At 37.3% G+C, this 25,578-nt stretch overlaps 1 protein-coding gene and 1 non-coding gene across 4 annotated transcripts in view; both read right to left on the bottom strand.

The window, feature by feature from the left end:
- Nucleotides 1-24,989, bottom strand: part of LOC125935814 (cytochrome c oxidase subunit 7C, mitochondrial) — a 994,084-nt gene extending 969,095 nt beyond the window's left edge. For 2 of the 3 annotated variants that reach the window (XM_049649785.1, XM_049649783.1), the window contains exons 1-2: nt 24,783-24,989; nt 23,662-23,805 (exon numbers count right to left, since the gene is read on the bottom strand). In XM_049649785.1, the coding sequence (XP_049505742.1) occupies nt 23,689-23,805; nt 24,783-24,857 (192 nt within the window). In that variant the 5' untranslated portion in view covers nt 24,858-24,989 and the 3' untranslated portion in view covers nt 23,662-23,688. Of the gene's footprint in view, nt 1-22,745; nt 22,849-23,661; nt 23,806-24,782 lie in introns of those variants that run through there. The other variant, XM_049649782.1, reaches the window with a different exon arrangement.
- On the bottom strand, nt 22,948-23,010 carry LOC125935891 (small nucleolar RNA Z39). The gene has a single exon (XR_007461870.1). It is a non-coding gene; the product is annotated as a small nucleolar RNA Z39 (small nucleolar RNA).
- Nucleotides 24,990-25,578: the final 589 nt, after the last annotated feature.

The raw sequence follows: 25,578 nt of genomic DNA, 5'->3' as shown, positions 1-25,578 counted from the left end.
TCCAAAGATATCTGTACATCCATCGGGATATTTCTAACAATTATCCAATATATTCAAATGTGAGGGAGACTCAAAGCAGTAGTAAGTCTATAGGAAAAAGAAAAAAAAAAAGGAACTTCCTTTGAATAAATTCTGAAAAAGCCATAGTCTTTAGAAGAAGCTGGGGACTCTGACTCTTTGAAATCTGATACGAATTTAGTATAATAACTTAAAGTAACTTAACCAATGGACCTGGCCCAGAATGTGCCTAAAGGGGACAACCATTTCCCCAAGCTTGGCTTCTGCTGTCACCTCCACCCTACTTTTTTCTCATGATGATCTCCAGCAGGTGTCTGACTATAAATTGGACTTGGTACCAAAAGGACCAAGAGAAACTTCAAATTTTTTCCTTTAAAGGTTGAAATAAAATGTTCAAACTGAGGCTATGTTATTATTCTATTAGGTGAAGTTAAATGGAGATCTAAATATCAGTTTTAAAATATTTCTCAATGTAAATTGTAATCCAAATTTCAAAAGGGATGTGAGATTTTCTTAAGGGATGGGGGCTTTACAAATATAAATCTTTGGTATATCATGTGTCAAAGATTCCTCCTTCTGTAAATAGAAAATCTAGTGGAACCCAACATAAAATAACACGAACTTTATCCATAGCGTTAATATTTTCTTCTTGAATTTAGCTCATCAACACAGAGCCACAGGGGTCTGCCTTTGAAAATCTAACATTCTGCCTTGAGATTAGACGTGCTGATGAAAAAAGAAAGTTTCTCTCTCATAAAATCCATTATCCTCAAAATATTGAGGTAAAAATGGAAGTGATCCAAGACCGTAGTGGAGAAAGAACCTGAACTCACCTCCTCCCAGGAACACACTAAATCTACAGCTACATATGGAATAATTCCTGCTGAAAAAGAAGCCAAAACTAGTTGACTAGCTCCTTCCACAAAAAGGGATAAAAGAATCACAATGGGATGAATAGGAGAGGCAGAGGCATTTTCTCACCAAAAACTTGACCCCCCAGTGCAGCAAACCACAACAGGGAGGGATCTCACAGTCCTAGCGCTTTTTTCTGTGGAATGAGAGGTTTGTCCCCCACATCAGGCAATCCAATCTTTGGGATATGCCCTGGAGAGATGAGCCTCTAAAAATATCTGGCTTTAGAAACCAACAGGGCCTATATCCAGGGGACCCAGGGGGCTGTGGGAATCTGAGAGATTCCTTTTGAGTGGCCTACAAGTGGACTCACTCATCCTGGGATCCAGCACAAAGGCAGTAGTTTGGATTATATGTAGAGGAGATTCATTTGCTACCCTTAGGTCATTTGCTGAGGGGCTTTTTTTAGGGACAGAGGTGTGACAAGTGCCATTTTTGCATTCTCCCTCCACCTTACTGGCTCAGGCAAGCACACATGGACACAGCCACAGTAAAGCCATGAGTGGGCCTTGCTGCCAGTGCCCTGTGTCCTTTCTAGGCCTTGCTAAAACCATGGAAGCGACCTAAGTACTCTTCTTTTCAATCATTAAACTGGGTGTGATCAGTCCATAGTGCTCTTCCCCTGCCTCTCTATAACTGTGGACATGCCTCACTCTCAACATTCTCTTGCAGCCTTGCTAGAGCTGGCAGATAAGCTGTCCACAAGGGAACACCGTTTGATCTCCTGGCTTTGGTGGACAGAGATGTTTGTATCTGGAACAAGTGGAAAGATAGTTCTGGGAAGGTGACCATACCCAGGGCAGTACACAGACAGCACAGTGAAACACATCCCCAGTCTGTCTGTAATAAAGGCCCATTTGCTTATTCTGTAACTTCAACCTGAGGGGCAGGCTTTAGATATGTCACATATCTATAGGCATAGAGACACTCCAGGAACATAGGCTGGGAGAGATGCCCTCCCTTGGCCTCACCACACCTCACTAATATCTCCCAGAAATAAACATGTATACTTGTCTGAAGCCCCAAGTTTTGCAACTGTCACCCAGGGACACCTCAAGATCTCCTGGTCTGGAGGTCAGCAAGTTTACAATTGTTAACCCACAAGACTGTATATATTTGCAGACTCTAAAAGCTGCTGCCTGAGGAGCTGGATCCAGTCAGCCAGATGGGATACTTTGAAGGAAATCAAAGATACTTTGAAAGAATTCAAAGGAATGCTTATAAAGAAAGCTCACTGAAATTGGGAGAAAAATGGATCAACACAGTGAGAATATCAACAAAGAGATAGGAAATGTAAGAGAGTACCAAACAGAAGTCACAGAGATTAAGGATACAATAATTGGACTGAAAAGTATACTACAAGTGTTCAACAGCAGACTGGAAAAGCAGAAGAACAGATCATCATCTAGAAGGTAAAGTAATGGAACTTACCCATTCAAAAGACCATCAAAAAGAATTTTAAAAGTGAAGATAAGGTACCTCTAGACAACATTAAGCAGAATAATAGTTGTATTATAGAGGTTGAGAAAGAGAGGAGAGAGAGAAAAAATGGCTGAAAACTTATTCAAAGAAGCAATGGCTGAAAACTTCCCTAATGTAGGGTAGGAAACACAACCAGATCTTAGAAGCCCAGAGAGCTGCAAATAAGATGAATCCAAGGAGTCATGAGAAGACATATTATAATTAAAATGTCACAAGTTAAAAATAAAGAGAGCATCTCAAGAGCAGCAAGAGAAAAAACAAATTGTTGTGTACAAAGGAAACACCATGAGGCTCTGAGCAGATTTCTCAGCCGAAATTTCTCAAGCCAGAAAGGAATGGCATGACAATTCAAAGTGCTTAAAGGGAAAACCTTTCAACCAAGAATACTCTACTAAGCAAGTCTATCTATGAAGTTTAAAAGACTGAAGTAGTAAAAATAACTATAATTAGAATAAGTAGTAAAAGATGTAAAATATGTAACACATAAAACATGTTAAGGGGGATAAAAAAGTGGGGTTTTAGAATCTGTTGAAATTTAACTTGCTACAACTTAAAATGGATGCCTATGCACATATGTTCTTATATGTGAACCACAAAACAAAAACTTACAGTAGATACCCAAAAGATAAGGATAAAGGAATCTAAACACAGCACTAAGAAAATCATCAAACCACAAGAGAGCAGAAGAAAGGAACAAAGGGGAACTACAAAAACAACCAGAAAATAATTAACAAGATGGCAATAAATACATGCCATCATAAAAACAATAAATAATTATTTTAAGTGTAAATAAACTAAACTCTCCAATCAAAAGACATAGAAGGCTGAATGGATTAAAAAAAAAAAGACCCATCTATATACTGTCTATAATAGACTTAGTTCACATCTAAAAACACATATAGACTGACAGTGAAGGGAGAGAAAAAGATATATTCCATGCAGGTGGAAATAAAAAGAAAAAAGCTGGTGTTATCATATCAGACAAAGCAGACTTTAAAACAAAGACTTTAATAAAAGACAAAGAAAGGCATTACATAGTGTTAAAAAGGTTAATCCAACAAGAGGATATATATGACATAATATAACATTTGTAGATGTTTATGCACCCAACATACAAGCACCTAAATACATAAAGCATATTAACATTTCTAAAGGGAGAAATAAAGAGCAATACAATAATAGTAATGGAGTTTAATACTCGATTTACATCAATGGATAGATCATCTAGATAGAAAATCAATAAGGAAACATCAGCCTTAAACAACACATAAGACTAGGTGGACTTAATAGATATATGTAGAACATTCCATCCCAAAGCACTAGATAGAATACACATTCTTTGCAAGTGTATATGGAACATCCTCCAGGATAGATCACATGGTCATTCACAAAACAAGATTCAATAAATTTAAGAACACTGAAATCATATTAAGTATCTTTTCTGACAACAATGGTACATAACTAGAAATCAATTACAAGAAGAAAACTGGAACAATCACAAATATGTGGCAATTACACAACACCTACTGAGCAACCAAGAGTCAATAAAGAAATAATAGGAAATTATGGGAAATAATAAGGATCAGAGCATAAATAAATGAAATAGAAACTAAAAAAAAAATAGACAAGATCAATGAAACTAAAGAGCTGGTGTTTTGAAAACATAAACAAAATTGAAAAACCTTTGGCTAGGCTATACAAGGGGAAAAAAAGAAGGCTAAAATAAATAAAATCAGAAATGAGGGGTGCCTGGATGGCTGAGTCGGTTAAACATCTGACTCTTGATTTTAGCTTAGGTCATGATCTCACAGTTCGTGAGATCAAGCCCCTCATCCAGCTCTGTGCTTACAGTGTGGAGCCTGCTTGGGATTCTCTCTCTCCCTCTCTCTTTGTTTCTCTCTCCCTCTTTCTCCCTCTCTCTCTGACCTTCAAAAATAAATAAACATTAAAAAAATGAAATCAGAAATGAAAATGAATAAGTCACAAATGATATGACAAAAATACAAAGGATCATGAGACTACTGTGAACAATTATATACTAACAAATGAAAAAACATAGAAGAAATTCCTAGAAAGATACTATTTTCCAAGACTGAATCATTAAGAAATAAACAATCTGAATATACAGATTACTACTAAGGACATTGAATCAGTATTCAAAAACCTCCCAAGAATCAAAAGTCTAGGACCAGATAGATTCACTGATGAATTCTATCAAATATTTCAAAGATTTAATACCTATCCTTTTCCAACTCTCCCAAAACACTGGAGAGAATTCTGCTAACTTCATTTTATGGGGCCAACATAACCCTGATACTAAAACCAGACAAGGACACTACACACACACACACACACACACACACACACAGGCCTATATTCATACAACATAGATGCAAAAAGTCAACAAAATACAAGCAAACCGAATTCAATAATACATTAAAAGGATTATACACCATGATCAAGCAGAGTTTATTCCAGGGATGCAAAGATACTTCAACATTTGCAGATAAATCATTGTGATATACCACATTAACAAACTGAAAGATAAAAATCATATTATCTTAGTAGATGCAGAAAAGGCATTTAACAAAATTCAACATCCATTTATAATAAAACTCTCAAACAAAATACTATAGAGGAAACTTGCCTCAGCATAATAAAGCCATACTGAGAAACTCCTGGGTAACATCATACTCAAGAGTAGAATGCTGAAAGCTTTTCCTTTAAGATCAGGAACAAAAGAAGGATGACCACTTTTACCATTTTGATTCACCATACTGTTAGAAGCCAGAGCAATTAGGTAAGAAAAGGAAATAAAAGACATCCAAATTGGAAAGGAAGAAGTAAAAGTGTCACTATTTGCAAAGGGCATGATACTATATATAGAAAGCCCTAAAGACTTCAAACAATATATATATATGTGTGTGTGTGTGTATTAGAACTAATAAATAAATTCATTAAAGTTGCAGGATTCAAAACCAATATATAGAAATCTGTTGTCTACTGATCCACTAATAGTAAACTATAAGAAAGAAATTATGAAAACAATCCCGTTTACGATTGCATCCAATAAAATGCCTAGGAACAAATTTAACCAAGGAGGTGAAAGACCTAAAATGAACACTCTACATTGATTAAAAATTGAAGAAGACACAAAATAAATGGAAAGATATTCTATATTTATACACTGGAAGAATTACCATACTTAAAATGTCCATACTACCCAAATCAATCTATGGATTAAATGCAATCCCTGTCAAAATTCCATGGTATTTTTTACAGAACTAGATCAAATAATTCTAAAATTTTTATGGAACTGCAAAAGACATGAAATAGTTAATGCAATCCTGAGAAAGAAGAACAAAGTTGGAGATATCATGCTCCCTGATTTCAAACTATCATACAAAGCTATACTAATCAAAATAGTATCACATTGCATTAAAGCAGACACACAGATCAGTGGAACAGAATAAAGAACCCAGAGGGAGAAAAAAAATACGTATATGGCCAATTAATTTACAACAAAGGAGCCAAAACTATGCAATGGGGAAAGGACAGTCTTTTCAAATGGTTCTGAGAAAAGTGGACAACCATATAAAAAAAAATGAAACTAAGCCATGATCTTATACCATACACAAAAATCAACACAAAATGAATTAAAGGCATGACTATAAGAACGGAAACCATTATACTCCTAGAAGAAAACTTTGGCAGTAAGCTCCTGGACATAGCCTTTTAATTTTTGGATTTGAGTCTAAAAGCGGAGGCAACAAAAGCAAAAATAAACAAGTGGGAATATGTGAAACTAAAAAGCAGCAGAAAGAGCGAAGGAAACCATCAACAAAATAAAAAGGCAACCTACTGAATAAGAGAAAATATTTCCAAATCATATATCTGATAAAAGGTTAATACCCAAAACACATAAAGAATTCAAACAACTTAATAACAGCAAGCAAACAAGCAATCTGATTTAAAAATGGGTAGAGGATCTAAACAGACATTTTTTTTTTTCCCCAAAGACATACAGATGGTGAACAAGCACATGTAGAGATAGGCAAATCAAAACCACAATGAGATATTACCTCACATCAGTTAGAATGGTTATTATCAAAAAGACAAGAAATCACAAGTATTAGGAAGTGGAACAAAGGAAATCCTTGTACACTGTTGGTTAATGTAAATTGCTGCAGCTACCATGATAAACAGCATGAAAGTTCTTAAAAAAATTAAAAGTATCATATGATTCAGCTTTGTTACTTTTCAGTATTTACCAGAATGAAACAAGAACACTAACTTGAAAAGATATATGCACCCCTATGTTAATCGCAGCACTATTTACAATAGCTAAGATTCTGAAAGAACCTAAGTGTCCATCAAAGGATGAGTGGATAAAGAAGATATCACACACACCCATACACACACACACACACACACACACACACACACAGGAATACTATTTAGCCATGTAAAAGAAGAAAATTTTGCCATTTGTGACAACATGGTTGGACCTTGAGAGTATTATGCTAAGTGAATTAAGTCAGAGAAAGGCAAATACTGTATGATTTCACTTTTCAATGGAATCTAATAAAAACAGCAAACAAAGAAAACAAAATTTATAGAGACAGAGAACAGATTGGTTTGGTTATCAGAGGGGAAAGAAATTGGGGAGTGAAAGAAAGGGTGAAGAGGTAAATTGTATGGTGATGGATGGTAACTAGACTTACTATGGTGATCTCAAATATGTATACAAATATCAAATTATTATATCATATAACTGAAATTAATATAATGTTATATACCAATTTTACCCCAGTAAAAAATAGAGGTAAATAAATCGTGACTGTATTTGTTACATTAGTTGTTCATATGACTATGGCGTTCACATGATATTTGTTTTTAGTTGTAATTCACCTGTAATTTAGTTTGACATCTGGGAGTCAATATCTAAAGCATTCCTAGTTATAATTCTCTAGCTCTTAATACCGTATAATTAAAGTGTTTATAGGCATTGTGAATTTAATTGACATATAAAAATATGTTTATAGATGATAAGCACATAATTTTCATATCAAACATCGAAAGTAAGTGTGAAACTTTTTTCCTTGTAATTCTTTTGACAGAGCCTTTTTCAATGGTTTAACTTATTTTTTTCTCATAATTATGTTATTGAGTAGTTTTGGCTCAAAATTAGAGAATTTATTTTAGCCTTGATAAGGATCCAAATGCTACATGACATGTTGAAAACTGAATTAAAGACAAACTTAAATAATTTAGAAGACAAAAACAGAGAGATGAGTAAGAGTTGGAGGGTATAGGGACACAAAAAAATAATTACAAAAGAAATACTTATTTTGGAAGGGACAATAAGTGCTTCTACAGCATTCTTCCACTCCTCCACAACCCTGTTTAGTGACTTAGAGTTTCTGTGGCATGAACTAGACCTGAATTTAAATGTCCGTAGGTCTGTCACTTTATAGGTACATGTCCTTGGACATACTTGCATTCTCTCTTAGCCACAGTTTTTTAATATGTAAAAAAATCTTCTCTGTCTCACTGTTAACCATTAACTTGCTAGGAAATCTTTGTTAAATTCCACGGGCTCTACCTTCAAATATATCCTTGTTGCTCCAAATCCTCATTATACCTCATCTGGTTATTGTAATATGCTTCTCCTTTGTCTCCTGCTTCCAATCTCACTCTTTCTGTCCTTAATGCAGAAGCCACCGTGAACCTGTGAAAATTTAGGTCAGATTGTATCATTCTGCTCCTCTAAACATTCCAGTGACTCCCCTTCTCATTCAGAGTAAAAGCCAAGGTTCTTGCAAAGGCTTACAAGATCTGACCTGCTCTGCTCCGCAGTGACCTCTCTCTAACTAGGCTCTCTCACTGCTATGCTCCTGCCACTTTTTTTGCTATTCTTTGAATCCAACAGGTACCTGCCTTAAGAATACTCTTCCCCCAGATACCTCATGTTTTTGCTTAAATATTAACTCATCAGTGAGGCTTTCTTTGACCATTTTAAAATTACCACTTACCCCTCCCTGCCTTACTCACTATCACTCTTTCTCACTTTAATTTTTCCAGTGGCACTCCACCTTCTAACATACTATATCATTTGCTTATTATGCTTATTGCTTACCATCTTTCTTCCCCCTTTAGGATGTAAACTTAACAAAGGAGGGATTTTGCTGCTTTGTTCACTGATGTATATCAAGCTCCTAGAAAGGTGTGCTGAAGCTGGTAGGTGCTCAATGAATATTTGTTAAATGAATGAATGAATAAGTGTTTATGCCAATAAGTGTTGTTTTGAAGATGAAATGGTTTGATAGTCCTTCTATATTCTTGCCGAGATATTTCTAAACTTTTCTGTTTATAAAATGCCATCAGTTATCCCCATATTCTCAATTGGATAAGAAATAAACATTAAAAAAAAAAACATGTAACAACAGTTTTAAAAAGATTACAATGAGCTATACATTTTTTATTCATTAATATATTTGCTTGCTTTGAGGCCTAGAGCCCTATGCCACTGACACATTCATAGTGTTATTAGATGTAGCTTAGCTAATCCTACGGCTAGACTAATAGAACATCCTGAAAAGATTAAGCTTCTGTGGAAACAGTAAATACACACACACACACACACACACACACACACAGTCAAAAACAATAGTCAGTTTTAAAATCAAGTGAATGAAGTGACAAAAATATACTGAGATCTAATTAATGTTTCCACTGCAGTTAACACAGTACCAGCTTAGTTAACTGCATGATGAGCAGGAAAAAAAAAAAAGGACTATCAATACCTCGTGCTGTGGTGAAACATACATCATATAATGTGTGAAGCACCTATTCCTCAACAAACAGTTGATTTTGAATATCAAAATCAGGGGTACTGCACTTTATAGTGTGGTGTCAAACTCTTCCATGTTTTTAAATTTGATTTTCTCAGATTATAACAAGCAAAGCACACTTTTTACATTAAGTTAATCTCTCCAATAAATTTCCCTCTTGAGAAGGTCTGTGCAGATTATTATGCATAGGCCAATATTTTGTCATTCTCATTTATAACTCAGTCTTCTGTGATTCTCTGATTCACACAAATAAAGAGACAAAATTGAATGTTTAAACCTAATGTCTAGTCTCTGAACCCAGACAGTCATCATGTCGGTGTAGACCCCTCATGAAACACAGTCTGAAACGGCCCCCTAATTGTCTCTACCATATACTAAGTGTAATTACAATCTTTCAGTAAGTTTCAGGACATAGTCTCTCTTCTCTAGGAAACTCTCAATATACTGATGAGATAAAAAATTGATTAATTTTCTTACTCACTCTCTTGAAATGATTGTTATATATGTGTGTGTATAGGCTAAAAGTCTGAAGTAACTGCCTAAATTATCCTTGAGGGCAACTCAAAGATATATTTAAATGGATATATATTGAGTTCTATGAACATAGAAATTAAATGAAACCTTGAACAAATGTTGCCAAAAATTGTTTCTAAATCTGCCAACTCTTGCTTCCATCCTTTTAACAGTCATTTTTGTGACTCATAGGCTACATTTTAACAGCTAAATTTTAGCCTTTTTAAATTCTCTTAACATGTTATTTTGGTTTGCTGCTTGGGAAGTTTTTCACGTTTTCAAATTGATGATTGATTTTGATGGGGTTTTGGGGTAATGAGGGGTTTGGAGCCGATGGCCAAAAAAGAATTCTTGAAGACGTCTTTGGTGCAAAAAAGGTGATTTTATTAAAGCATGGGGACAGAACCCATAGGCAGAAAGAAATACACTGGCGTTGTGACAGGTAACTGATTATATGCCCCCAGGTTGGGAGGGGATTAGGGAGAGCATAAGTCCCTAAAGAATTTTGGAAGCAAGGTTTCCAGGACTTTTGAGGGGCTAGCTTTTGTTGGGAAAATGGCATTTATTACTGTTTAGTAAAAACTCAGTCATGAGACCCTTCAGATGTATATAAGGGGGCCATAAACTTGGGGTATGATTACCAGCATATATCCTGGGGGAGTTGAGATAAAGGAAGTTTCCAAAAGGAATTTTTATATGTTAAAGAAGATTTACAGGATTGGGGAGGGGGTGGTCAGGATAATGTTAAGCCAAGGTTCCCTTTTGCCCCTAGCAAAGTGTCAACATCGAGGCAGCTGAGCTCCTAGAGGGAGGTCACTCTGCCTGTTTCAAGGACTTGTCAATGGGCTATAGGCAGTAAGGGAATTTAGTTTTTCATTTGCCTTTGTTTTCCATACCACCATGGCAAGCACCTAAACCCCTTTCCTTGGTTTTTGGGTAGGCAGGAGTATCCAGGGAATATCACACATATTCTACCTGGGTTGTGGGGCCAGTGCTATTAGCCTGTACTTTGCCCTCAGCTTGCCTTATGCTTTCTCCTCAATTTGACTCCAGGGTGTTGAGGTCCGAAGTTTTGTCTTAGTGAAGAATATTCTTAACAATGTGATATTTTGGAGTCTATCATGATTACTTACAAACTTTACAAAAGAGGTTGTCATAGCAACCAGAGCTTAGTAGCTCAGTGTTCCAGATTTTCAGATTTGTTTTTCATACTTAAGTAATATCATCTCTCTGCAGTGCTTTAGATCACTTGTAAAATAAATGAAATGTTTACCAGGAGCATTAAAAAGAAATGCTTAAGGAATTTCCTATAAATAAATGTTTCTGTGCAATTTGCAAATGTATGTCTCTATATAAATGTATGTGTGTGTATATGTGTTTTATCTATAATACGTATGTAAATATATGCTTTGTGTGACCCATCCTCTTCCCCACATATCTATGACCTCAAATTCTGCTCACCCTTCAAGACTCAAACTCCACAAAATTGTCTCAGATACACCAGGTATTCAGCTTTCCCATTCTCTCATAGCCCTTTTGAACCTCTGGTCCTACACTTATCCTATCCTAATTGTACTCAATTAAACTATGTAAGCATCTATCTTTTTTAATTTTTTTAATGTTTATTTATTTTTGAGTGTGAGAGGGAGACAGAGTGCAAGCAGGCAAAGAGCAGAGAGAAAGGGAGACAGAGAATCCCAGGGGTCTCCAGGCTCTGAGCTGTCAGCACACAGCCTGACGTGGGGCTTAAACTCGTGAACCACAAGATCACAACCTTAGCTGAAGTCAGACATTTAATTGACTGAGCCACCCAGGCACCCCTGTAAGCATCTATCATCTTTATCTCTGGGTTTCTGCACTCCTGAAAGATAGGAAATACCATCTTACTTCTTGCTATGTTTCTCTCAAAGACCACTACAGTAACTTAAAATGTAGGAATTAAATAGATATTGAGCAAAATATATGTCTTTGTCAAGCAACTCTTTGGGCAGGGCACATAGAGTTCTGCTTGATGGAGTACCGAGATTCTATGTACATATGCAAATAGCACTGCCTTCAACTTTAGAGTTCACATTCATCTTATTAAATATTAAAATGAGCTCTCTGTAGAGTACTACCTCTTACTGTCACTTGATTAACTGCACTATAAAGTTATTTTATAATGCCAGAGAAAGTGCTAAGTATTCAAGACATCAAAAGACTTTAGCACGGGTCTTAGAATGTAGAGGCCTTAAGATCTTAAAACCAGAATTAAATTAACTGTTGAGATAGAGAAGCCAAAATACTTTTCACATTGGCTGGCCTCGTGAAGAATTTTCTATTTTCATTCTTTTTCGAGCCACAATGTAAAGATCCAGTTTTTGTATTTTGTACAATATAATAGAATTGCTAAATAATTTAATAAAGTGCATAGATAGTACAAATCTATTATGGAAACAAGAAAATTAGGGGGCAACAAGAAACATTATTTTCCTGCATTTCATTTCCAAGTATCTCTTATAGTGAATATTCTGTCCTTCCATTTTTAATGTTCTAACTCTGACTGACTCTCATATTCCTATTCTCACATTACTGCTTCCTGGTTATTCTTCTTTCCCCATTTCTTTTCTTACTAGGCTGTCAGGAAGGTAGTTACAAATTAATATTAGTCTTGTCACCTACAGGTTCAGAATTGTAAAGTATTGCGGCCCACCATCATTCCTAGACTTTCAGTTGTCACATCAACCCTCCCCACCTATCCTGCCCGACCATGACCTTTCCTCTACCACAAGTATCTGTCTAGTCTCATTTTAGGGTACTCAGTTAGGCGAGGGGCTCTTCACACTTGCAGAAGAAGTCTTACTTACTTTCATATCTTCAACTATGTTCATATTTTTCTGCATACTTGGAACGTTCTTCAGTTTAATTCACTTCCACAAACATTAACTGAGTACCTAATGTTTACCAGAGACTGTGCTATGTCCTAGGGACACAAAATTGTAAATATGGAGCAGTTGCCTTTAAGGATAGTTCATTCTTTTAATCTCTCTTTGTCAATCCTTTGGTCTTTCCTGTACATGCTACTTACAATACTTCTGAGAAAAAAATTTCTGATTTAACTGACCTGATGCTGCTCATTCTTTTACTCCATATATTCTCTTACTCCATATTCCATAGTTCTTCTTCAGTTGTGTTATGTCATCTGTAACTTCTTAGGCCAGATTTTTCTCTGGGAAATGCTTTGAAAATTCTAGAACTTGTAATAATATTCATGTGGGATCCAAGGAATTTAACAAAAATCCCCTACCCCTGGACAAGCAGAGCAAGACTAACTCCATTTTGTGCTACACCCACCATCTCATGTATAACCCCCACATGACCTACTTATTGCTTAAGACACTCCCCTACCCTAGTCAAGCCGCTGAGCACACCCTTACTGGAAACCGGCTCATATAGGAATGCAGAACCCCTAACCGCCAAAGAATGTAAACCCTGCCTTTTCCCTGCCAAACTTGCGCGCCAATTCCGACCAGAGTGATAGGCTAGTTCAAACTATAAGGTAAATTGTAATTCAATTGGCCACCTGCGTGTGGACCGACATGACTGTGCAACTTTCTGTGTGTGTTACAATCTTATTGGCCACTGGCCCCTATAAAACTGCTACGCCTCTTAACCTAGGGGTCCAAGTCGCTGCTCCGCTGTGTCGGGTATACTTGGGCCCAAGCTCGAGCTTGCAAATAAACCCTTGTGCGTTTGCATCTGTATTGGCTCCTTGGTGGTCTCTCGGATTCGAAATCAGGGGCATTACATTCATATTTCCTAAATTATTTAATAGGTCACTTAATAGGTATATTTAAAGCATCTTTATGCTCTGAAACTTTTACATATAAAAACTTTATACCCTGCGGAGTTCTGGAAGAGACTAATCTATAGTGAAAATAATCAGAAGAGTTGTTGCTTCTGAGATAATGGGGACAGTGATTGACAGGGAGGGGGCACAACAAATGGAACTTTCTGTGCTTAAAGTTTGCATTACACAGGAGTATATATTCATCTAAATTCATAAAGTAGCCACTAAGATTTTGTCCTTTTTGCTGTATATAAATTTTACTTTTTCATGTCTTTGTTTTGTATTTATTTCTTAGCTGTTTTATGCCTTTCCTTCATAGGGTGAAGTCCTGAACAAAGGAGGTTCTGTCCTCTTGGAACTTGGGGGCAAGCACAGTGGTACACGGAAGCATTCTAATGAAGCTCGCTGAAGCCTCTCTTTTTGGGTTCTTATACAGGCTTCATTACACAGGTATGATTGATTAACTCATTAGCTAGAGTGATTGATTCAACCTCTAGCCCTCTCCTCTCTCAAGAAAGCAGGGAATAGGACTGAAAATTCCAACCCTCTCATTTAAGGTTGTTTCTCCTGGCAACCAGATTGCATTCTTAGGTGCTTTCCAAAAGTCACCTTCTTTAACATAAACCCAGTTGTGATGGAAAGGGACTTGTTATGAATAACAACACACCCATTTCACCTATATGGCTCCAGCATTTTCTGGAACTGAGGGCAAGAGACCAAATATTATAACAAAAGATACTCCATTGCTCTTATCAGGAAAGTCTAAGGGTTTGGGGAGCTGTGAGCCAGGAACTGTGGATGAAGACCAAATATGGAGAAGGAACATACTGTGGCTATCTGAATGACCAAATATTTATAATTTACTTTCTCTGATGATCAGAAAGGTTTTTTTGGAGGACATGCGGGGGGGGGGGGGAATTAGATTTAGAAGGTGTCTTAGTCCCTTTTAAGCTACTATAACAGAGTACCATAGACCCGGTGGTTTATAAATAATAGATACTTATTTCTCACAGTTTCGTTAGCTAGGAAGTCCAAGATCAAGGTGCTGGTAGATAGTGTCTGGTGAAGGCCTGTTTACAGATGGCTGTTTTGCTGTGTCCTCACATGGCAGAAAGGGGGAAGAGAGCTCTTTGGGGCCTCTTTTAAAAGGGCAATAACCTCATTCAGGAATGCTCCAATATCATGATCTAATCACATCCCATAAGTCCCACCTGAAAATAGCATCACTGGAGATTAGGTTTCAACACAAATTTTGGGGGGGGACACACACATTCAGTCTATAGCTGGAAGTACTTTTTTTTTTTTTTCCCCCTGTGGTAACAGAAATATTTATAATTCCCTTTCTAAAATCCACAGAATTTTTTCAGACAATTCACATTAAATCCCATAAGGGAAAAAATTGCAAGCCAGATTCTTGCTATAAACTCATCCTACAGATGAGGAGAATAAAGGCAAAGAAAATGTAGATAAAATTAAATTTTCTTACAACTTGCAGCCCACTGCAAGCAGAGTGACATTCCTCAGGAACTCACAACTGCCTTAACATTAATGCTTTGCTAGAGGCAAAAAACAACCTTAGCTTGACAACAGCCAAATCTCTAGGATCCTGTAAATCTTCTTTAACATATGAAAAGCCCTTTAGAAACTCCCTTTATCTCTACCTCTCCATTTAAGAGTATAAAATCAATCACTCCTCACAATCACAGAACAGCTCTTTCTACCCATGGTTCCTGTCCCTGTGCTTTAATAAAAATTTCCTTTCTTGCACGCAAAATGTCTCAAGAATTCGTTCTTGACCATTCACTCCTGGCCCACAACACATCACTACTGTGTGCATGAGAAAGTATTCTTTGTAGTGTAAATGAGAGCAATGTCCCCCAAAGCTCAGGCTGTTAGGGTAAAAACATTTGAGAATTCTAGATTATCTTATTTTTTTAATTGGTAATAAAATAATGATACCCAGGTTAAACAGTTTCAGTTCTGCTACACTGCATGCATACAACGCATTTAATTTGTAGTGGTGGGAAAATCTATGGTTTCCATTACATATATGGAGGGAAGAAACTCCATGAGTGTTCTTGTAGCTGAAAAGGGAAACTATGACCATTGAACCATCAGAAATTGCCATCTTCTAGATCAAAATCTGGAAAAATTGGTAATTTTATATGGTTCAACTTAATGTATACTGTCTGGGGAACATGTGATGGGTTTTGGTAGTTAGCATGAGAGCTTGAGCATGGATAGAGATTTCTCACTAAGTTTATAGATAGTGAGAAAAGCTCTTAGAAGGTAAGGTATGGGAAAATTTTTTGATAATATTAATTAGAACAAATCAGGGTTAAGATATTTAACAGATCATCTGTTACTAGGCATCAGGAGACAATTTCCTAGACTGGTTCCTCATATACTTGGAAATGCTATTAAATCCAATTAGTATTCATCCTACCTCCATATATCTAAATATATCTGTTAAAAGCTTAATATTTACCAAGCATAGTATAAGTTTTGAAATTCACCAAAGAAAACACACAAAGCTTATTCTAAAGGATATAGAGCTCTATTAAGATACTGAATAATTACTCAACAGTTATCAGGTATCTGCCTTTTGTCATATCTGATAAATTCGGGATAGGGCAGTAAATTTTAGTAGGAATAATCTGAAAAATTCAAATTTGAGATGACTTTACAAGGAATACTACATAGAGTTGTACTGTTTTCCAATGTACAAAGTAGAATGAAGACGACTAGACAAGGGAGCAAAAGTGCTCTGGTATGATGCTGTGTCCATCTAGAAGAGATTCAATTTTCTAATTTTTACATAGGTGTCCAATGGGTAAGTGAGGTCCAACAAAATGAGAGATAAGGTGGAAATGTCTAGTTGGTATTTACTCAAAACTGCATCTCAAAAAATTATTTTAAAAGCCAAAAGCTATTTACCTCCATCATTCTGGCCCCAGTCCACATTCGGGGATGCAGAAGAGATTTTTACTTATTATTTCAGTTTTTGAGTGGTACCCATATTTGTAATTGTAGACACAATTCATTTTAAATTAGAAGAGTCCTTAGAAAGTCATAGAGTTGACATGGAATTCTACAATGGGACAGAGATATAGGGAAGTAATCTTTTTCAAGATCCTATGGAGTATACAAGTATTTCATTGAGGGCAGGCCAAATTTTTCTATAGTAATAATCCTAATCCCAGAGTTTTAAAATAATGAAAATTTCTTGCTCAATCTATACATTGGACAAGTGGCTGTACTCACTAGTCTCTCAGGGATCCAGGCTGATGGAGGCTGTATTCCTGCAGTACAAGGAAGGGGTACACTGTCTTCTGTAAGCTTCCATGAAGAAGTAACACATCACTTCTGATCATATTTTCATTTGTCAAAGCAAAGGAGACAGAGTTCGATCCTGGCATGCACATAGAACTGGCAGACTTGTGAAAAACCCTAATGTCTATTACACCAGGTTAGGAAAAGACCCAAACAGTTTGTACCCATATTCAAATATGAGTTCAAGAAGTCTGTCCAAAATCAAGTATAAATTATTTGCATTATATGTTCACTAAAAAATCTTCACGGTATCAATGTTAAATACATATAAAGTGGCTATCTTCCTTTTGATCTATAACATTTTAATAGCTGGAAGAACAAAATATTATTTCATAATGGATAAATTTTTTAAAAAATTTTGATAGAGTATAAATCATGTAAAATATTCCACTATTTACTATAGAAAAATTATTTATTTTCTATTCAAAAGAAGAAAAAAAAAATAACCCACAACACTATTTCTCCTCTTTCCATAACAGTTTATTCTGGTTATAATCTAAAGACCTTCATTTATTGGATACACTAAAATAAAAGGCTTATTACATTTTGACATTCGGTTTCCTCTTTTCAGTACACAGACCTTCCTTGACTTATGACGTGGTTACATCTTGCTAAACCCAATCTAAGTAGAAAATATCATTTAGCTGAAAATGCATTTAATAAACCTAACTTGCAGAAATAGCTTAGCCTAGCCTACCTTAAACAAGGTACGCTTGCATTAGCCTACATTGGGCAGAATCATTTAGCACAAAGCCTTTTTTTCTAATAAATAAATAAAATGAATATCTCAGGTAGTTTATTGAAAACTGTATTGAAAGTGAAAAACAGAATATTTGTTAACCCTGTTGTTTACCCTGGTGATCCTGTGGCTGACAGGAAATAGTGGCTCTCTGCTGCTGTGCAGCATCACAGGAGAGGATCCTACTGCTTATTGCTAGCCTGGGAAAAGATCAAAATTCAAAACTCAAGTATTCTAGTTTCTACTGAATTTATATCAGCTTTCACCATTACAGTTAGAACACCTTAAGTCAAACCATCATAAGTTGAGAGCTGTCTGTACTACACAGACTAGCTGCAGCAGGCACTGTCTTTCACACACCAAAAGCCACTTTCTTTTCCCTTTCCAGTAGAAAACAGATTTCAGTGCCCACTCTTCCCATAGAAGACCTGGGAGAAATCTTAATTGCTCAAATCTAATCACTGTGGTACCAGCCATTCCCCTTGCTAGTGTTGTATTTAGAAATGAATATATGACCCTTGTGACCAATGAGGAGTGGATTTCTAGGCAATTTTTCTTCACACTTAAAAATAAGTTCATGGGGCGCCTGGGTGGCGCAGTCGGTTAAGCGTCCGACTTCAGCCAGGTCACGATCTCGCGGTCCGAGAGTTCGAGCCCCGCGTCAGGCTCTGGGCTGATGGCTCGGAGCCTGGAGCCTGTTTCCGATTCTGTGTCTCCCTCTCTCTCTGCCCCTCCCCCGTTCATGCTCTGTCTCTCTCTGTCCCAAAAATAAATAAAAAAACGTTGAAAAAAAAAAAATAAAAAAAAAAAAAATAAAAAAAAAATAAGTTCAAACAGGGGTGCCTGGGTGGCTCCATGAGTTAAACAACTGACTCTTGATTTCGCCTCAGGTCATGATCTTATGGTTCAGTTCCTGGAATCCAGCCACATTCTGGGCTCAGCACTGACAGCATGGAGCCTGCTTGGGATTCTCTCTCTCTCTCTCTCTCTGCCCCTGCCCTGCTTGTGCTCGCTCTCTCCCACTTGAAATTAAAAACTTGAAACAGTAATTTTTCTTGCTGGATATTGCCAAATCTGTGTGGGATGCTTAGAACTATAGCAGCCATCATATGACAAACAAAGCAAGACGTTATGAACAACAGGTTGAGTAAGATAGAAGGCCTTTAAGTCCACTGGGCTCTATTCTTTGTTAGGTAAAACTATGCATTCCCTAATTCGTTACATCAGTGTTTCTCAAAATACTAGTCTCAAACAAGATCCACAGCTTTTGCCTTTTCATCAAAGTTTGTCTACAAAGAGTATCAGATGGACTAAACAGTGTGGGCAGTGACGTAGCTCAGTTACATTTTGGCACAAACTCCTTTCATTGAGTCTGCAGTAACTGGATTACTCCAATATACATTTGGTTGGAGAAACCAATTCAGTGAGTCTTTGGGGAAAAACTTTTTTATCCAGAAAACATGGAGATATACACTATTTTTGGCGTGCAGATTAGGCCTGGGATTTGCTCTTTTTAAGTAGTTTTATCATTCTTGGTTTCTACTCAATAAATGTTCATTGACCACTCACTAAATTATACATGCAGGATACATGAATAAATAAGTCTCCCTGGTCTCAGAAATATACGCTGGTATGAGAGACAGGGAAGGAAATCAGTAATTACACTACACGCTGAGCTGATTGGAAAGCTGTTTACGAAGTGTTGGAGACTTATGTGTAATGTGTTTGGGATATTGGGGAGGAATCATCAGGATAAAGCTTTACAGAAAATGTGGCACCTGAGCTAACAAGATTTGGAGGACGTACATAAAACTGGAGCTGTATAGCTACGATGATAATGAAACTGTAGGGAAATGACTGAATGACATACCAAGGAGCTGGCATTTTACTGATGGTGACAGCTTACTTTAAGATCAGACTTGCATTTTACTAACATGCTCTCAGGCAATTTTGGACACGGTAAGATTAAACTATCAGCTGGATACTTAGTGAGAACTGTAGCTGGAGTAACTGAAAATACCAACCGCAACTGCAGAAAGGCTGTGGGATCAACTAGAACAACTTAATGTGTTTCCTCTACCTCACCCGTTTTTCAGTTAAACAGTCCACATTAGGCACTTAGAGAAATTTACCTAAATTAAGACCTATTTCCATTTCTAATCTTTGAAACTAAATAGATGTAACAGGAAGTGAGGCAGTCTCTTGAAGACAATATACGATCAAGCCTGGTTTTGAATCCAAACATCTTAAGTCCTAAACCTGTATTAACTGCGTTTGTTCTGCCTCTGTAGCAAAAGTTTTTTTTTTTTTTTTTTTCCTGCTTTGGGGTGGCCAAAGCTTAATTATGGAAGCAATAATAGTTTTCTTAAAAGCAAATGGCTGGGTTCTGGCCCCTTGCAAAATCCCTAATCAGGTATTCTGGAGTCAAGGAAGCATCCCTGTGGGGTACTTTACTTTGCCTAGCTTAGTTTCAGACATGCGTGTATGAGTCCTTCCAGTTTAAGTTTTCCAAAAGAATCTGGATTTTTATGAGAATCTTGTAGTTTTAAGTGTTGGCTTCAATTTTGAAAAGCCAGTATAGGGGAAAAAAGAAGAAAAAAACCAAAAACATTCTGTGGTGGTTTTTCAAAAAAAGCCAAGCCAGTACTTTAAAATATGGTAGATGGAAGCATATTCTTATATGAAATGGTCATGGTTATGTGTCAACTTGACTGAGCCATGTGTCCAGGTATTTGGTCAAACATTATTCTGGATATGTGTGGTGTTTTTGGAGATTAACATTTAAATTGAAGAAGTTTCATTAAAGCTTGATTATTCCCCATAATGTGGGTTAGCCTCATCCAATCAGTAGGAGACTTTCATAAAAAAAAAAAAAAGACAGGGGTACCTGGGTGGCTCAGTTGGTTGATCATCTGACTTTGGCTTAGGTCGTGATCTCACAGTTCTTGAGTGTAAGCCCTGCATCAGGCTTGTTGCTATCAGTGCAGAGCCTGCTTCACATCTTGTGGGGCTCCAACTTACAACCCTAAGATCAAGAGTCCCATGCCCTGAGCCAGCCAGCTACCCCCTGGAAGAGGAAATTCTGCCAAGATACATTTGGACTGGAAAAGCAACTTTTCTCTGGATCTCCAGCCTTCAGCGCTACCCACCAGAGTTTGGACCTGTCAAGCCTCCACAAATCACATGACCCAGTTTCTTAAAAAAAATCTTTCTACATACATATCCCATTTGGTGTTTTCTGAGTATACTACTACTCAGTATAGCTGCTGAATGAAGCCTTTTTATGACGGGGCAATCTGTGCTTCTCTCCCAGGATGGGCAAAGGAGGTTTTTCCCTCATTCATGTAAAATCCTCAAATACTGTAACTTAGGAAGACAAATATAATAAATCAGATGTTATCTACCTAGACTCTGCTGTCCAATCAATAGTAAGTAAAGTCTGATTTATATTTTACATCAGAAAAAAATCATTTAGGACTTGCCAGAAATTAAAATGTTTTTATATAGTTATTGAATCTCAAAATACAAGATATACACTATTCCTAGATCCTCCAAAAAAATGAAGACAGCTAAATTTGTAATTTAATGGCACAGATCTGAACCAAGAATTTGAAATCATTTTATGAACCTTAAACTTCCTACTTTCCCAAAGATAGAAAGCCGTAATGTTACAAAAACGCAGGAAGACATCTGATTCATTAATGGATAATCAAAAAAACACAAAAGGACAATGAAATGCAAATACAGGGAATAAGCCAGGCAAAGTCATAAAGATTTAATTGTACCTATATTTAAATGGTTGTTATGTAGCTATTGAAGTGTAAAGATAGGCCCTGTCACATAAACTGAGAAATGTGTTTTTAGAGCTCCAGCAAATTAGTAGTTTAACATTACGGGTATATAGGAACTCTAATATTATGGTGAGGCAGCTCTTTTGTTCCATGAAGAAATGTAGAACCACCCACAGCAATTTTTTAAGAATCCACAGAGACTTTCTTGTAATTATTCTAGTTTTTAAACACTGCTTTAAAAACTTTAGCCTCCCAACCTGGGTGGCTCAGTTGGTTAGGCAACCGCCTTCAGCTCAGGTCATGATCTCACAGTTTGTGAGTTCGAGCCCCGCACTGGGCTCTGTGCTGACAGCTCCCAGCCTGGAGCCTACATCAGATTCTGTGTCTTGCCCTCTCTCTACCCCTCCCCTGCTCATGCTCTGTGTCTCTCTCTCAATAATAAATAAACGTTAAAAAAAAACAAAAAACAAAAAAAACAACAAAAAAACAAACATAGCCCCCCAATCACCAAAAAGTCTAGAGCTCAAATACACTACTAGTTTACAACCTCTATTTTATGGCATTCTAATACAAGTGGTATTCCAAAAGTGACCAAACTAGGATTAAAACATTCAGCAACTACCTTTTTCCTGCCCCAGTTCAAAGCTCTAGGAACTACGTCATTATATTTTAAGTAGCTAACAGCATTTTACCATCCATAACATAAATTTGATTCACGGATACAATTACTCTTCAGAGGCATCTTTTAGTCCATGTCTACTAAAATTCAAGAATAAACTTGGGAGTATTTCTATGTTTTATCTTGCATGCTATTACATTTCATTTCAAATATTCTACTTTTATTCAGTCTAAACAAAACTAGTATTGGTCAATAGCAAATTTATCAAGGCAAAAAATTTAGTTTTAGATCACAAGTCTGGAGGGAAAAAAGCTCTTGGACTTCACTCTATACACTATTGGTTTTCCTCATGATTAAGTAATTGTCACTCATGAAGAAAAACTTTACTGCTTCAAGTAAAGACTAAATGTACACTTCTTCCTCTTTTTCAATTAAAAAAAATTATTCTGGGACAACAAAGTCAAGTTTGCATTTTATAGAACATAAATTACCAACAAGGTCCTGACCTAGTAATCAAAAATTAAATCTCAAAATTTAAAACCAAGAAATAGGCTAAATTTACACATATTTTGAGCAAACAAATACTAGAACATTTCCTAAATAAAAAGTCAGCACAATTATTACATTCCAGGTTTCAGAGAAGAGGCATTAAGGATTCATGCCATAAGTTTATTTACAAACATATTGAGTATGTTGAATTCAAGAGTTTGATCCATTTTTCAAAGAGACTGCACCTCTTAAAATGCTCCTTTTCACACCTGCAAATAAAAAATATATATATTGGTATTTAAAACGTCTCACCTATTAGAACAGAAACCATGTACTTTCATACACATATTGTCTGTCCATCAGTTTGGTACATCAGAAAGCGTTTACAGTATCATGACTTTATTCATACTGATTTGCTTCATCATATGCACCAAAATCTTTCCATTATGCATCACTTGGATGAAGAACTTCCCTTGTATATAATGAAGAATAGAGTCTTTTCTTTCCAAAGGATAGTTTTGGAATTTATTCCAATCATTCCACAGATCTTCCCAAAATGTTGCTTTGAGGCAAATTCTGATTACAATTATGCTAAATAAATCTTTTCTTCTCAGGCAAAGAATCTGTTAATCTTCTAGCACGTAAGACTGATTGGGGTATGCACAAACAGATGTTGCCCTAACGTTAATTGTCTATCAGAACTCTACCTGGTTAAGTGTGTGAACTGAAACAAGACTGGCTAAAAATCCTGGTTCACCATCACCAGTTAATGGATATGAGGCAACTTAACATCTTTGTGTCTTAGGCCAGGTGAAGTCACCCAACCTCACAGGCTTGCTAGGTGTAACTAGATGACATTAATGTAAAGTGTGCCTGACAAACAGTAGTATCCAATATACACTGGCTTTCAGGCAAAGAAACATTTACTGGTTCACCAACGTGTCTCCACCAAGGCCACATCTACACTAACTTCAGAAATCGGCCCTACACACTGTGTGGGTGTGATGGGGGCGGGGGTGGGGGGAGGGGGAGGAGGCGTATAAGGAAAAACAATGTTTTAAGATTAGAAATCCATTAATTACCTGTTTAATGGATTAATTAAAACATCCCTATTTCTTAAGCAGCTGGTGTCTTACTATAAAAAAAGGTGCAGCAAATCCAGATCCAAAGTACATAGTCATCATAACAAGTAACCGCCACTTGTTTTCCACTGAAAATGGCAAATTCTGTTGGGGAAAAAAGAGAACAACCAACAAAAATGAAACTGAATTATCTGATTTTACAGATTACAGAAGTACACAGGGGATGCTAGGTATTTGTTTTTACATAATCAGGTTATGTATGCCATATATCATATCGTATTTCAAACATTATGTTTTACATCCTATGACCTTCATGTAGGACAACACTGTAAGGTTTTTAAAAAAAAAAAAAAAAAAAAAAAAGCACTGGCTTTACTGAGCACAGGCAGTGGTCTTAATAACTCCGGTGTATCACACTGGTTAAGTTTTCCCTTTTACTTTAGAAAAGCCGAAAAACTTATTCTTCAGGGGGCCTGTTTTAGAAAAAGAATGCACTGTTCTGGTTTGCTATTTGTTAGAAACTAGTCACCTTGTAAAGGCACACGGCAAAGTTAACTGAATTACGAAGATCGACTTTTTCATAACCAAGCCCTTCTTCCGCCCTTTCCTACTAGGCCTCGATCACTGGAGGTAGTTACTGCTAACTACTCGACTTAGGCTATTGATACCTGACGCTAAACCCAACTTCAACTAAAGAGATTTAATACTTCTAATTTAGTTAACTAGCTTAGACTCGACCCACAACCACAGGCCCCCATATCCTCCTTTGTTTCCGACGACCTTCACTCCGAGTCCGGTGACCTCTAGTTCGGCTTTAAGCCACAAATATCTGCAGCATTGGCCTCAGGGACCCTCCAGATCTCGGAGGGCGCGGAGGGGAGCGCTAGGGCCAAGTGGGGCCTAAAGCTCTTCCTATTCATTCCTTTACCCGCCGAAGGCGTGCAACCGGGGTCCTGCGCTTTGCCCCTGGTTCCTGGGGGAAGTGGAACGCTACCCGACGTGCCAGCTCACCTCTCCTGCTTACCGTCTCCCTCTCCACGGTCCTTGGGAGGCCTTGGAGTTCAGCAAATCGCAGCTAAGTGCCCCCTCCCCCAACGAAACGGGGCCCCTAACACACTAACCTTCCCTGGGCCCTCCTCATAATGGCTTCTACGGACCACAGAGGTTGTGAACCTCCGGATGCTCTGTCCCAACATAGCGCTGTTGGAAGTTCTGCGAAAAGCGCAGAGCCCCTAGACGATAGAAACGACAGCACCAAACCAAGTCCTCTTCTCTTCACGACCTTGTTCTCCGGTGTGTAAGACCCGGAAGGGAAGATGGGAAATGGGGAGCGGCCACAGAAAATGAGACAAGATGGTGGTGTATGAGGATTGTGGGAATTGTAGTTCAGAACGCGGCATCGCCTTGTCGGCTCTGAAGGACTATGGGAAACGTAGTCCGACGCGAGAGCCGGATTGCTTGTGGGGGTCGGGTAGAGGTACTGGCTGTGTGTGTTCGGGAGGCCGGGAGGGTAAGAGCCCAAGGCGTTTCCACGTGCAATTTAGTCAAACCTGATTTCTTGTCGAGTTCTGATCAGGATTTTGGGGGCCGGATTCCAGAACAATTGTACTGAATTGAGTGACGCAGTCTCACCGAGTTTATGGAACACAAAAATAAACCTTCACCTCTTCTTTTTTGGGGATTTTTGTTTGTTTGTTTTCTTTTAATGCTAGGCGCCTGTGATTTGCAGTACTCTGCCAGCGCTGAGAGAGGTGTATACCGTGATCTTATACGAGGAAACAAAGCATAAACTGAAGTAACGAAACACTATGTAGTACGAAATATGTCGAAGAGAAAATTGAGATGAATTGCTAAGGGAAGGATTCCTGAAAAATATAGGTTATTAAATAGAACAGAATTAGAGACAGGGCAGAGCAA

The sequence above is a fragment of the Panthera uncia genome (genome assembly GCF_023721935.1).
Source record: "Panthera uncia isolate 11264 chromosome A1 unlocalized genomic scaffold, Puncia_PCG_1.0 HiC_scaffold_17, whole genome shotgun sequence".
Classification (NCBI taxonomy): domain Eukaryota; kingdom Metazoa; phylum Chordata; class Mammalia; order Carnivora; family Felidae; genus Panthera; species Panthera uncia.
The sequence above is the reverse complement of the archived record's forward strand: the minus strand, read 5'-3'. Positions and strand labels throughout refer to the sequence as shown.